Genomic DNA, 15,720 nt, shown 5'->3' with positions numbered 1-15,720 from the left:
TCGGGGGGGTCAGAGATGGAGAGGGTCAGCAGCTTTAACGTCCCTGCTGTTATCATTTCAGAGGATCTGTCCTGGGTCTAGCACTTACGTGCCATTACGAGGAAAGTAGGACTGCACTCTAATTTTTTCAGAAGTTTGCAAAAATTCAGCGTGACATCTGAAACTTTGACAAACTTCCATAGATGTTTAGTGGACTGGTTGCATCACAGCCTGGTATGGAAACACCAATACCCTTGAACAGAAAAACCTACAAAGAGTAGTAAATACAATCCAGTCCATCACAGGTAAAGCCTTCCCCAATATTTTGGAGAAGATGGCAGAGGGACGCAGCTCGCAGCGGCCACTCCGGTGGTGATGTCTGTTATTTGTCAAGTAGGGTGCCGTGCACAATCCTGATTTGATGGAGACAGACATGAGAGCACAGAGAAACATCTGGTGAAACTTCTGAAATGCCTGCTTCGCTGCTGCTGCTACTGTGTGATCCAGAATCTCCGGAGGGGAAGGCCCTGAGCCCTTGGCTTTGTTTGTTGCTCGGTGGCCGGAGCGGGGTCGAAGCGCTCGGCAGAGGATGGTGCTCGGAGAGGCTGTGTCGGAGGGGCTGATCAGAGGCTCGAAGTTTTCAGACGGACTCAGAGTCCACTGCGGTCGGGTGACTCCAATGCATCGGCAAGTTTGCGGCGCTTGGAGATTCATGGCAGGGAGAGTTTCTCCCTTTTACCATCTGCGTGACATGATGAGGCTATCGGGACTTTTTTTTACCATGCCCACGGTCTGCTGTTTATCAAATTATAGTATTTCTTTGCACTGTTGTAACTTTATGTTATAATTATGTGGTTTTGTAAGTTTTAGTAACACACATCAAAGTTGCTGGTGAACACAGCAGGCCAGGCAGCATCTCTAGGAAGAAGTAAAGTCGAGGCCCTTCGTCCCTAGTCCTGACGAAGGGTCTTGGCCTGAAACGTCGACTGTACCTCTTCCTAGAGATGCTGCCTGGCCTGCTGCGTTCACCAGCAACTTTGATGTGTGTTGCTTGAATTTTCAGCATCTGCAGAATTCCTGTTGTTTGCGTTGTAAGTTTTAGTCTTGGTTTGTCCTGTGTTTTTCTTGTGATATCATTCTGGAGGAACGTTGTATCATTTTTTAATGCATGCATTTCTAAATGACAATAAACGAGGACTGAGTGTCCTCATAATCTAATCTAACATCTACCCGGCCACTGTCGCGGGAAAGTAGCATCCATCATCAAGGACCCCAACCACCCAGGGCATTTCTTTTCTTCATTCTTTTTGTATTTGTGCAGTTGTTGTCTTTTGCCCGTTGGCTGGTCGACCATGCTGTTGGCTGCAATCTTTCATTCATTTTATTGTGTTTCTTGTATTTACCATGAATGCCTGCAAGTAAATGAATGTCAGGATTGCATATGGTGACATATATGTAAGTTGATAATAAAGTTACTTTGAACTTTGAACCTGCTAATGCAAGACTGCATTGTTATCTAAAGCACAGCTAAATCCTACCCATCATCAGCTCCACACCTTTACTAGGCAGTGAGATCCCTCAGCCAGGTGCACGGACCTCACATCCATCCCCAGCCCGCAGTCCTCTTCCCTACCAACCTATGATCAAAGATCCAGGATCCACTTTATTTTTCCATTTACATTCACAAGTATTAGGGAGTTTGCTGGGGTGTGTTGGTCAGGGTGAGACATGCGGCAAAAAACGACTTTCACCATTCTTAAAGCAAAAAGAATTGTATAATAAAATAAAAACTATATATAAATAAAAAAGCTGATAAAGTTAGAGATTAATGTATGGATATAGAATAAAATGTGCATAAATGCTTAAATACTAATGTGTTAACGATGTAAGCAGCATTATAATTAGTAGTTTAAAGTGCAGTGATGGGGTAATAAATAGAGGGGGCGAGGGGCACTAACTATAATGGTTGATCAGATTAACTTCCTGGAGGTAGAAGATGGCATGAAGTTCTTGTCTAATAGCCCTACAGCACTTTCTAGAAGGGAGTTTCGGAAAAGGCAGTTTGCAGGGTGGGTAGTGTCCGTAATGATTTTTTTCTTGCGCACGTCTTTACCCTGGACACACACAAGACCTGCAGTGATGGTAGGCCTTTGTGATAATGGTGACGTTCTTTGTTTTCAGGGCAGTATTTTAACAAGTCATTAAATATGTTCAGCTTCGTCTCTCCGGAGCTTTTGATCTTTCACAAAGGAATCTCATGTCAATCTCATGCCTTTGACAATTGCCAGGTAACGAACTACATGCAGTTTGTAAAAATATTTAATGCAATCAACACAGCTCTGCCACATTCACTGCCCTCCCCACTATTAAGCAAGTCTACAAGGAGCACTGCCACGAGAAAGTAGTGTCCATCAACAAGGCCGCTCACCCATCCAGGCCATGTTCTATTTTTACTTCCACCATCAGGGAGGAGGTAGAGGACCCTCAGGTGCCACACGACCAGGTTCAGCAACAGTTATTACCCTCAACCACCAGGCACCTGAACCAGTGAGGATAACCTCACTCCCCTCAACTCTGAACTGCTGCCATCAGAAAGGAAGTACAGGAGCCTCAGGACTCGGTGGTGAAGAAGGCAAATGCAGTGTTGCATTCATTTCTAGAGGAATAGAGTATAGGAGCAGGGATGTGATGTTGAGGCTCTATAAGGCGCTGGTGAGACCTCACTTGGAGTACTGTGGGCAGTTTTGGTCTCCTTATTTAAGAAAGGATGTGCTGACGTTGGAGAGGGTACTGAGAAGATTTACTAGAATGATTCCCGGAATGAGAGGGTTAACATATGAGGAACGTTTGTCCGCTCTTGGACTGTATTCCTTCGCGTTTAGAAGAATGAGGGGAGACCTCATAGAAACATTTCAAATGTTGAAAGGCATGGACAAAGTGGATGTGGCAAAGTTGTTTCCCATGATGGGGGAGTCTAGTACGAGTGGGCATGACTTAAGGATTGAAGGACGCCCATTCAGAACAGAGATGCGAAGAAATTTTTTTTAGTCAGAGGGTGGTGAATCTATGGAATTTGTTGCTACAGGCAGCAGTGGAGGCCAAGTCATTGGGTGTATTTAAAGCAGAGATTGATAGGTACCTGAGTAGCCAGGGCATCAAAGGTTATGGTGAGAAGGCAGGGGAGTGGGACTAAATGTGAGAATGGATCAGCTCATGATAAAATGGCGGAGCAGACTCGATGGGCTGAATGGCCGACTTCTGCTCCTTTGTCTTATGGTCTTATGGACTCACACCACCAGGTTCAGGAACAGTTATTACCCCTCAACCACCAGGCACCCGAATCTTCACTCACCTCAGCTCGAAACTGATTCCACAACCTACAGGCTCACTCTCAAGTACTCTTTACAATTCATATTCTCAATATAATTTATTTTGTTTTTCTTTACATAATGTGTCTTATTTTGCACACTGATTGTTTGTCAGTCTTTGTTTATGTGTATTTTCTTAAATTGTATTGTATTTCTTTATCTTCCTGTAAATGCCTGCAAGAAAACGAATCTCAAGGCAAATATGCTGACATATATGCATTTTGATAATAAATTCACTTTGCCACACACACAATGTTTCTGTGAAGACTGTTCCAGCCGTGCTCTGTCCCTGTGACCGCTGGTGAAGCAGGCTCTTGTCCATCTGTACTAAGGGGAGAAGCACAGCTGGCACTGAAACAGTTAATGTCAAACAAGGAGCTGATGAGTTGTCAGTCAGTCATTATCTGTCACTATTCAATGCACATAATGAAGAGCAGATTCGAAGCAAATTCAAATTAGCAAAGTGCTGACAGGGTCTGACAGAAAATTAAAGCCTTTGCCTTTGACAGCAACAGCCCCCAATCATGACAGTGAATAGGTTGGGATTAGCATTTTCTATTTCCTCTGAGGACAGCATTAATAAAGAAATAATAGATGGCACTAGGTGCTTTGTATACAATCTTCATTAGAATAGTCAATCAGAATATCTCACACAGAACCTTGTACATTTATTATGTCAGAACTAATAGTTAATTCCACTAAAATAAAATTGGTGAAGAAAATATTTTTTCAATCAGGTGACAGATGTATATATAAAATTAAAAGGCTGTGTGACAGAAAAACATGGATTTAACATGTGACTGTAATGATGTTTCCAAGTCACTGAGGGGCTGAGTCTTGTTTGAGATGCCTTTAGCTGAAGGTTTAGTTATTTGCCGAGATAAAGATTGCCTTTTTTTCGAATGTGCCTCAGGAATTAAATGTGCAAGGAAGTTCCTTTGTGCTTCATTTTCTAAAATCCAGTTTGAGTTTCTCACTTCTTTGAAGACTGGGCAAATTTTACTTTCTGAAGTAGTAAGAAGTCTGTCGTCAGCCTTATCTGGGAGGCTGGAGATGAAAACATATCACACGCAGGGTTTCTATCTCTGGGCTCCGTTCACTCATGGTGAAAGCACATGCTCTGGGGAAGTACACCCAGTGGCCACTTCATTAGGTACAGGAGTGGAGCCCGGTGTGAGCCTCTGCTGCTATTGCCCATTAAAACTTCAAGGCTTGATGTGTTGAATGTTCAGAGATGCTCTTCCGCACACCAGTATTGTAATGTGTGGTTGCTGTCACCTTCCTGTCAGGTTGAACCAGTCTGGCCATTCTCATCTTACCTCTCTCATTAACAGGGCATCTTCGTCCACAAAAAAGTTGCTCACTGGATATTTTTTTTGATTATCGCACCTTTCTCTGTTGTGCGTGAAAATCTTAGGAGATCAGCAGTTTCAGACATTTTCAAATCTCCCTGTGTGGCACTAAAAATCATTTTGTGGTCAAAGTCACTGAGATCACACTTTTTCCCTGTTCTGATGTTTGATCTGAATGACAGCTGAACCCCCTGACCTGTCTGTATGCTTTTATGTATTGAGTTGTTGCTACATGATTGGTGAACAAGCAGGTATACTTAATAAAGTGGCCACTAAGTGTATTTCAGTTTCTCAGATACTTTCCTTCCCTCACCTGCAGCTGGTAACACTGTAGCGTAGTGGGTAGAGTACAGCTATTACTGCACCAGCGACCCAGGTTCAATTCCCGCCGCTGTCTGTAAGGCGTTTGTTTGTGTCCGTTCCCTGTGACCACGTGGGCTTGCTCCAGTTTCCTCCCACATTCCAAAGCTGTACAGGTTAGGGTTAGTGAGTTGTGGGCATGACACACTGGCGCTGGAAGCGGGCTGCCCAGCACGATCCTCACTGATCTGATTTAATGCAAATGGCACCGTTCACTGTATGTTTAAGGATCAAAATCAGAACCAGGTTTAATATCACGGGTATATGTCGTGCAATTTGTTAACTTTGCAGCAGCAATACTTGATAAATAAACAAAAAAACTGAATTACAGTCAGCATAAATATGTATATTAAATAGTTAAATTAAGATAAGTAGTGAAAAAAACAGATATTAAAAAATAAGAAGTGAGGTAGTGCTCATGGGTTCAGTGTCCGTTTAGGAATCAGATGGCAGAGGGGGAGAAGCTGTTCCCGAATCACTGATTACGTGCCTTCAGGCTTCTGTACCTCCATCCTGATGGTCACAATGAGAAGATGTATGTCCTGGGTAGTCGGGCTCCTTGATGACGGAAGCCACTTTTCTGAGGCTCAGCCCCTTGGATACGGTGGAGGCCAGTAGCCATGATGGAGCGGACTGAGTTTACAGCTCTCCACAGCTTGCTACCATTCTGTGCAGTAGCAGCACCCCCCCACCTCCATCCCCATGCCAGATGGTGATGCAGCCAGACAGAATGCCCACCTGTAGAAGTTTTCCACATGCTTGTGACAAAGAAAGTTAATCTTTATCTTGGGCCTTATTCAGCAACCTAGCAGGCGATTTTCTCTCTCTCACTGAGGAACTGACTGGGATCTCCACAGGAACAGGCAGAGACCATTCACTCTCTCTAGTCTATTCTGCCTTTCCTTACAAGTACTTTGGCTGATGAGGTCTGTCAACGAGAGACCCAATATCAACCACAGCTCTATGTTTCCGTCTGCATATCTCAGTCAAGCCTTGCTTTTGGTTTATCCTGCCCCTCCTGCTTTGTGCAGGATGAGAACATCAGTAAATATAGACACGTGTATGTGACAAAATCTTAATGAATGAACCTTTCACTGCAATAACCTAAATGCATATTTTTGACATTTCTGAAATCGGCTCATTTTAATTTATTGAACATTATCAGGTGTTATTTGCTTTTCTGTGACTTAAACAGCAGGAAGGACAGTTCCTTTAATGAAGTGACAGCTATTTCAATCAGCTTTGCTTGGATTTCCGCAGTTTCCTGTCACCCTTTTGACACTGTCCTCTCTCTACTGACTCATTGTGATGCTCAGTAAATGTAAAATTATATTGGTTTTTTAAAGGGAAATTATTATTGCTTTGAAAATCTGTTTTTAAAATCTTTGTTCCTTTACTAGACAACATGGGCAATGGGAAACAGATTACAGTGTAGCGTTTGGATGAAATTGATGCCGATGCAGACCACACTCACCAAATAAAAGAAATTGTCTAAAGTAATTTTGATGAAAGCTTTACCTTACATACTTGTCTGGAGATCATAGACCATTGTACATGTCCCTGTAATATTATAGATCATAGATAATATCATAGATCATTGTAATGATAAATTGTGGTATCATCGATCATTGTACACGTCTCTGTAATATTCACCAGCAGCCTGCCAGCTTCCTGACGCTAACTCTTTGATTTAGCTCAGAATTCCCAGTTATGGTTTACATTGGCATTCCGAGATTGGACAAACAAGGAACCAGAGCATTGGAGAGCACGGAAACGGCTTCTTCAGCCGTTGGGCCAAATCCTATTTTATTTTAGAGTGGCATGGTAGCATAGCAACTCAAAGTTCAAAGTAAATTTGTTATCAAGGTACATATGTGTCACCATATACAACCCTGAGATTCATTTTCTTGTGGGCATTCACAGCGTATACAGGGAACACAAAAGGAGCAATGAGAAACCACACCCAGCAGGATGGACAAACAGCCAATGTGGAAAAGACAATTCCCTGTGCAAATACAAAAATTTGAAAAGAAATACCCGTAATAGTAACAGTAGTAGTAGTAGGCAGCGGTCAATCCCAGGGGATTATGGGTTTGTGTCTCTGGTGGACTGTGTCCTCTTCAGGGCACAAGCCTGGGCAGGAAGGTTGTTGCCCATACAGCGGGTTCCCCCTCTTCACGTCACTGATGTAGTCCAATACAGCTTGGCACCAGTGTTGTCACAGAGGTCGCCAGAATGAAGTCGTAAACAACATCAAACTGCCTTTGGGACCCCGGCTCCGGATTTCTTCCTCGGCATTTACTCCAGAAGCTTTTCCCATGGGTGGGTATAGCCGCAAGGCAGCAGAGGTTTAAAATCAGAGTTTTCCTTCTCCTAGGTGGGCTGCCGTCCAAGGTTGATGAGCCCCACGGATCCAAAGCAACTGGTTTTGAGGCACCAGTTCTGCCTTTGCCCCTTCTCTTGTCAGTAGAAACAGTTCCACCAGGCCTAGTAGCTAAGCCACACGTGAAAGCCAAGAGCTGGACTTGGTTGTCAAAGGCTGTTGAAGATGCACGCCATTTGGAACACTTCATAGGTAGTGCGAGCTTATCCCTACTACCACCCGTGGCTGTGACAACGTTAGGAACCTGTAATGGTAATAGTAATAAAAATATAATAATAAAATACAAACTCATTAAAGACACCATACTTGCCTGATCCAGTTTTAGAGTTAGAGTCCTACAAATGATATTACGACAGATCTGTTATTACAGATACGACAATCCATAATAACTCTGGATATAATATTACAGGATTAACAAGCAATATAGCCAGTCCAAACACACAATATACAGAAATCAATAAGTGAAATGTGCTGAATTAAAAGAGGAAATTGAAAGACTATGGAACATGATCAGGGTATACATTGTCCCAATAGTAATATCTACAACTGGTGTCATCCCAAAGGCACTACACAATAACATTGAACAATGAGACCTACACAGTAATATTTATAAAAATCTCCAGAAAGCCACAATACTAAACACCACTAGAATAGTCTGGAAGTTCCTAGCAATTGAGAAATGAGTGTGCTTGGCTCTACCTGCGCCTCAGGTTTTACCAACTTCAGTAATTAATAAGCAATAAATATCAAGAATATGAGGTGAGCACACGGTTAGCTAACGCCTTATAGCACCAACCGTAAGATCAGGGTTCGATTCCCACTGTTGTCTGTAAAGAATTTGTACGTTCTCCCTGTGACTGTCTGGGTGCTCTGGGTTCCTCCCACATTCCAAAGGTGCACGGGTTAGGGTTACTGAGCTGTGGGCATGCTATGCTTTCACTGGAATTATGGTGAAGAGACCCCAGTCAAGATGGCACCAGCGTACAACACTCCCTCAGTCGACATCTTCCAGATAGTTCATGAAAATATTCTTTTTACTTCTTTTACGTCTGTTTTTCATATGAATGACTTTCATATTCTTTTTTTTTTGTGGCTGTCTGGAAAATACAAATTTCAAGTTGTGTATGGACCTTTGATAAGCTTGGCCCCCAGCATAATCCTCACTGATTTAATTTGATGTAAACTGCACATTTCACTGTATATTTTGATGTCCATGTGACAAATAAAGCCAATCTTCTTCATCTTCTAATCTTCTTCCCACTGACAGCGCCAGAGGTCAGGATTGAATCTGGGTCATAGAAACCGGGACACAGTAACTTACTAGCTACATCACCGTGTCTCCTGGCTTCAACACATTTGCAGCTCATAAACCTTTGGTTGGACCACACGCAGACTATTGTGTTCAGTTCTGGTTGCCTCATCGTAGGAAGGATGTGGAAGCTTTAGAGAGAGTGCAGAGGAAATTTGCCAGAATTAGAGAGCATGTCTTGTGAGGATGGTTGAACAAACTAAGGCTTGTTTCTTTGGAACAATAGAGGATGAGGGGTGACTTGATAGAGGTGTGAAGATGTATAGATCGTGTGGACAGCCAGAGATTGCTTCCCAGGGTGGAGATAGCTAATATGGGAGGACATCTGTTTAGAGTGAGTTGAAGACAGTTTAGGGGAGATGTCAGAGGTAGGTATTTTACTGAAGGAGTGCTAAATAGCTGGAGTGTATTGCTGGGAGTGGTTGTGGAGATTCATACATTAGGGACATTAAGAGACTCTTAGATCATACATGGATGCAAGAACAATGGAGGGTTATGGTCTATGTGGGAGGGAAGAGTTAGACTGTTTGTAGAGTAGGTTCGAAGGTCAGCACAACATCGTGGGCTGAAGGGCCTGTACTGTGCTGTACTGTTCTATGTTCTATAACACCTGCAATCACTCCCCAGATACCTTCCTGGACCATGACCAGGGGTGTCCAATGCTCTGCAACTGCCAGGGTTGTAAAGACCTGGATCATCCTTTGTAGAATCAAAGCTTGAGCTCTGAACAGACTGTAGATTTGTTCCCTCACTTTAACACTTCACACACTAAATCACAGAACTGAAAGGATACCATTGCAACATACTTTCCCAGCTGACCAGGGCTTGGGAGAGTTGCACCCATATTCTCCAGTGCATAAATGCATGAGCATGGTATTTATCAAAAGCTGTTGTTGCTGTTTTAGTGGATGTGTGTGTCAGAGGATTCTGAGTGTCAGTTGCACCCTCGGGCAGCTTCACACCTGGGCTGAAGGATGCACAGTACCTGACGTGGAAACTCCAGGAAAGATGTGAGACAAAAGGTTACTTGCCTCCCAACCATCGAGAGACTATACAATCTGAAGTGCTTAAGGAGAGCTGATCTGCCTCAAGAATTGCCGGACATCTTTTATCAATGTGTAATGGAGAGCATGCTGACATACAGAATGACAGTGTGGTACTCTCGCTGCAGCAAGACAGATCACAAAGCACACATGATTGGGAACGCTCAGCACGTCATTGTGACTCAACTACCAGACCTGGAGACAACCTACAACTCTCAACATCTACAGCGCATTTGTAAAGACCCGTCCCATCCTGGACACTGTCTGTTCAATCTCTGGTCATCTGGTAGGAGGTACAGAAACATCTTAGCCAAGACAGTAAGAGTGAAAAACAGCTTCTTCCCGAGGTCTGTCGTGCAGCTGAATAATACTACGCCCCTGCTTGCCAATGGCCTTTGAGTGTTATGGACTACCAAAGTCACTTGTTGCATGTAAAGATGGGAATCTGTTTTTAATTAAGCCGTACCGCGTGCATTGTAAGTATCTGTTTTGCACAGACTGGAGCAGCACTGCAGTCTCGTTGTCCAGGGCAACAACAATAAAGTTCTGTTCTATTCTATTCTATCGAGGACATGTACAAAGGGCGGTGCCTCAGAAAGGCAGCATCCATCATTAAGGACCCTCACCGTCCAGCACATGCCCTCTCTTATTCCTTACATCAGAGAGGAAATACAGGAGACTGAAAACACACACTCAACTTTTTAGGAACAGCTTCTTCCCCACTCCCATCAACACTCTGAATAGTCCATGAATGCTACCTTGCTATTTGCTCGCTTTGTATGCTGTTTATTTATTTTCTGTATATATCTTATTGTAACTTGCTGTAATGTATTTATGTCTTACACTGTACTGCTGCTGCAAAACAACAAATTTAATGACATCAGTGATAATAAGCCTGATTCTGATTCTGATCTACAACAAGATCTGGTTACAATGCAAAAAGCCAGTTGCCAAACACATTTCAGCAGAGTAGTGTGCCGTGCAGCCACAGAGTGGTACAGCACAGGAACTGGCCCTTCGGCCCCTCATCCCTGCTGTCTATTCTGTGCCTTTACACTAATCCCATTTACCTACATTAGGAGCATATGCCTTGCCTATTTGTGTCTGTCTAAATGCCTGTCTGAAAAAAGTTACACATAGTGATTGTAATTTATTCCATCATCTTCTCTGGCAGTGAGTCTTAGATATCAATTCCTCTCTGTGAAAAATAAAAATGTTCCCCTCTACTGCTTCCCTGGAAAACAAATTCCACGGATTCACTGCAGTCAGGAAAAAACAATTCCTCTTCATCTACGATCTACTTTAAAGTTCATTCCTTTCAGCTTAATCCTTTGCCCTCTTGTTTTCAATGCCTCTACCATGGGAGGAAGTTTTGGCCTACCTGGCCCATCAACGACTCTCAATTATACGCCTCTTTCAAGCTATTTCTCAACATCCTCACTCCAGGGACAACACGCTAATTTCTCTCTAAAGTTCTTGAATCCAGGCAACCTCCTCAGAACCCTGGTGAGGATCCACTCCACCTACATCCCGTCTGTAGTGTGCCTTCTCGAACAGCACAAGTGTGGTTTAACCAGTGTGTTGTATGGTTGCAGAGTGACTTGGCAGAGTTGCCTAGAGGCTGAGCATCTGCCAACATCCAAGATCTACACAGACGGGGTTGGGGGAGGGGATATGTTTGATTGAAGCGATTGCTTTTGTTGTGTTATGGAGGCTTCAGTCTAGACTCTATGAATCAACCTTTCAATCACTTTACAGGTATCTGATCGATCAGTTGTTGCGTTGGTTCCCAAACAGACCTCTTCTTACAACGTTCCAACCACAACCACCATGTGCCGGACATCCATTAGTCGCTACGGTAAGTTCAGATACCCTTCCCCCTCCCCCTCCCCTCCCTCTCTCCCTCCCTCTCTCTCTCTCTCCTTCTCTCCCTCCCTCTCTCTCTCCTTCTCCCCCTGCCCCTGCCCCCCATGGTTACAGTGTTTTGTTGGATTCTCTTGCCATTCTTTCTCAGTAGGATGCCCAGGAACCCTTCTGTTCAATCACTGTGGACATTGTCCTGAGCAGGACCGTGATGTTGCAGAGTTATCCGAACAAGTTATAGAGAAAGCAACACGCACAAAATGCTGGAGGAACTCAGCAGGTCAGGCAGCATCTGTGGAAAAGAGATGCTTCGGGCCGAGACCCTTCCTCAGGTCTGGGAAGGAAGGGGTTTGTCTCCCCTGAAGAAGTTTAAATCTTCCTTTCGAGAGTCCTCTTCCTTTCCAGTTCTGAAGAAGGGTTTTGGCCCAAAATGTCAACTGTTTACTCATTTCCGTAGATGCTGCCTGACCTGTTGAGTTCCTCCAGCATTGTGTGGGTGTTGTTTTGGATTTGCACCATTGGCAGATTTTCTCAAGTTACAGAGAGGCTGGTCAGCCTGGAGTAGGGTTTTACAGCCCAATGCAAACCTCAGCGAGGGGGGTCTTCAACCATCCAGAGGCTCTCCATTTTTCCATGACTGCCTCAACGTGCGTACTGGGCTTGTGAGTCAGGAGGACCTTTCCTCGTCTACCTAAGAGCAGGGAGGTTATGCTGCAACGATACTAGATACTGGTGAGGCCCCACCATTACCTGGGAAAAGATATACTGGCTTTGGAGGTGTTGAAGGGGATGTTCACTAGGTTGATTCCAGAGATAGTGGGGGGGTGGGGGGTGGTGTTGTCAGTAGCCTAGGACAAGAGATTGAATTACCTGGGACTATACTCACCAAAATTCAGAGCAAGACAGGATCTTATACAAATATATGAAAGGGATAGATCAGATGGAGACGGGAAAGTTGTTCCCACTGGTAAGTGAGATTAGAACTAAGGAACATAGTCTCGAAATTTGGGGGAATAGATGTAGGACAGAGATGAGGAGCAGTGTTTTTTCCCAGAGAGTAGTGAATCTGTGGAACTCTCTGCCCAGGGACACTGCACAGTAGAGGCCACCTCATTAAACATAATTAACACAAGGTCCGATAGATATTTGCACGTTATGGGAATTGAGGGTTTTTGAGGAAATGGTAGGGAGGTGGAACTGAGTCCACAGCCAGTTGACGCAGGTACAGACACACCCAGCCGTAACACACCAGGCAAGGTAATTAGATTCCAAACAATTGGCTTATTGGTCATTACAGAATATCTCTCTGGTGCTTCCTGTTCCCTCCCCTCTCCCTTTGCTTTTCCCAACCATGATTCCCCTCTCCCTGCCCCTTTCCACTCTCAGTTCACAATAGAGACCCATATCAGAATCAGATTTATCATCACCCACATAGGTCATGAAATTTGTTTTTTTTTGTGGCAGCAGTAGAGTGCAATACATAAAATTACTACAGGACTGTGCAAAAGTCTTAGGCACCCGAGCTATAGATGTGTCTGAGACTTTTGCGCTGTACTCTCAGGATTGATACAATGTGCTGTGAAATTGGACATGTTTATTGCTGGGTGACTGGTCTAACTGGAGGTGTGTCCCACAGACTCCACCTTACGGTACACGGGAAGCCCTGACAGCCTGCGTTCCCGGGCTCCGATGATCACCCCGGATCTGGAGAGTGGCGTCAAGGTCTGGCACCTGGTAAAGAACCACGATCATGGAGATCAGAAGGAGGGGGACCGAGGCAGTAAGATGGTCTCTGAAATCTACCTGACTAGGCTGCTGGCAACGAAGGTAAATTGATCTGGCGGGATGGTGAGCTTGGACTGCTGGGGACGGGCATGAAGCAGGGAGGGAGATGAGAGATGGAGGAATGCTGTTGTTCTGAATCTGAATCACATCAGAATTCTGATGACTGGCCTGTCTGCTGTGGAGCTTACTTGTTCTTTAATCTGTGACAGCATCTACAGTTTTGACAGGCCACAGTAACTGTTCACATCTGCTGTGCGAGCTGCAACACAGGGGAAGGCCCATGGAGGTTGGTGTCAGTTCCCAGTAATCTCTCCTTCCCTGTGGAGTAGGATCCTGTTAATGCCACGTCTTCAAGTACTGACACTGTGGGTGTGTCTTACCTCCAGGAAATTCCATTCCTAACATCCAACTCTCTGTCCCTCACTCCCCTGCTCCTCTATCCCTCCCCACCTCCCCTCCCACTCCACCCTCTCCCTCACTCTTGTCTCCTCAAACCCCCTTCCCCTCCACCCTCCACCCACCCGTCCTCTCCCCTCAACCCTCACCTTCCCCTACTCTCCCCTCCTCCTCTCCCTCACCCTTCTGTCCCTACCCACTCTCCTCCCCCTCTCCTCTCCCCTTCCCCCTCACCCTTCTCTCCCCACTCCTCCTCCCTCTCCTCTCCAATGTTCCCTCTAATTTGTAAAGAGACCAGTGCGCGCAAAAATCTTGTGCTGTGCAATTTTTTTGCCCAGTGACAACAACATGTGCACACTGAAAAATTTCTTCAATAGAAGTAGTATAAACAAACCAGTTCTAAAATCTGCAGACAAATTATCACAAACTCCATGTTGTCAACACTGTCCACATCAGAAATCGGGAAAGGAAATGCGATTGTGTATGATCATGAAATATACTTAACATGCCAATGAATTAGAGGGTGACAACCTTTTGTGCACAGTTTAAGTTCTTTTGTGCAGGAGTAGCAAAAGATATGCACGTGCACACACACACACACACACTCCTTAGAGGGAATATTGCTCCTCTCTCCTCCTCACTCTTCCAGGCCCTCCACCTCCCTCTCCTCTCCCCTCCCCCTCCCCATCTTCCTCTTCCCCTTCTCCATCTTCCCCTTCCGCTTCCCTCTATCACCACTCCCCTGTCTCCCTTACCATTCCCCTCTCCCCATTTCCCCCTTCCCCTTTCCCTCACCCTCACTCTCCCTCTCCTACTGGGCAGGAATCGAGGGGCTGCACTGAGCCAAGGGCTGGGGGGTAATTTGTGGCTCCAGGTGGGGTGGGGGGGGGTAGAAGCAGGTGGGAGACGGAGGGGTGAGGTGGGAGTTGGGTTCAGACAGATAACAAAGGAGCAGGTATTTCTCGGGGTGTGGGAGGCTGCAGACATTGTTTTGACAACAAGGTTGGATGAGTAACGTTTGTGATAAATGGAAGAGCAGGTTGACAGGCCGTGCTGCTGTTCTGATGTTTTAAAGATTAAAGACGTTAAGGAGGAGCTTTATTTGCCCACGTACATTGAAACACGCACTGAAATGTTCTGTTTTACATCAATGACCACCACAGTCCGAGGACGTGCTGGGGGCAGCCTGCAAGTGGCGCCATGTTTCTGGCACCAACATAGCATGCCCACAACTCACTAACCGTAACCTGTGGGTTTTTGGAATGTGGAAGGAACCCAGAGGAAACCCATGCTGTCACAGGGAGAAGATACCAACTCCTTACCGACAGCAGCAACATTTGAACACCAGTTGCTTATCACTGGCACTGTAAAGTGTACACTAACTGCTATACCGCTATGCCACCACCCCCCCCCCCACCCCCTGTGCATTAGCCCTGTGGCTCACTGCGTTACCCATCGCACTATCCTGGGGGTGAAGTCCCCGAGGACTGACTGCCATCACCACTCTTTTCTCCACAGGGCACGCTGCAGAAGTTTGTGGATGATCTGTTCGAGACGCTCTTCAGCACTGTCCACCGAGGCAGTGCCTTGCCCCTCGCCATTAAATACATGTTTGACTTCCTGGACGAGCAGGCGGACCGGCATGTCATTCACGACACGGACGTTCGGCACACCTGGAAGAGTAACTGGTAGGTGAAATGTCTGGCCGAGGGGCACTCTGATAACGCGATGCTCCCACCATCCAAAACTCCTCACAATACTCCAAGTGCAGTCCAACCAATGGCTTAATAAAGCCTCAGCATTACATCCTTGCTTTTATAATCTAGTCCTCTCAAAATTCAGGATTCAAGATTCAAGATTGTTCAATGTCTTTTCCTGTACA

General features: G+C 45.1%; 1 protein-coding gene across 6 annotated transcripts in view; it reads left to right on the top strand.

The window, feature by feature from the left end:
• The window catches only part of plxna2 (plexin A2), a 565,853-nt gene that overhangs the window by 530,199 nt on the left and 19,934 nt on the right, over positions 1-15,720 (top strand). For 5 of the 6 annotated variants that reach the window (XM_072279001.1, XM_072279002.1, XM_072279005.1 and 2 more), the window contains exons 27-29: positions 11,553-11,652; positions 13,294-13,484; positions 15,357-15,526. In XM_072279001.1, the coding sequence (XP_072135102.1) occupies positions 11,553-11,652; positions 13,294-13,484; positions 15,357-15,526 (461 nt within the window). Of the gene's footprint in view, positions 1-11,552; positions 11,653-13,293; positions 13,485-15,356; positions 15,527-15,720 lie in introns of those variants that run through there. The other variant, XM_072279007.1, reaches the window with a different exon arrangement.

The sequence above is a fragment of the Mobula birostris genome, chromosome 14 (assembly GCF_030028105.1).
Source record: "Mobula birostris isolate sMobBir1 chromosome 14, sMobBir1.hap1, whole genome shotgun sequence".
In the NCBI taxonomy this organism is placed as follows: Eukaryota; Metazoa; Chordata; class Chondrichthyes; order Myliobatiformes; family Myliobatidae; genus Mobula; species Mobula birostris.
Note: the sequence above shows the minus strand (reverse complement) of the source record. Positions and strands in the feature narration are given on the sequence as shown.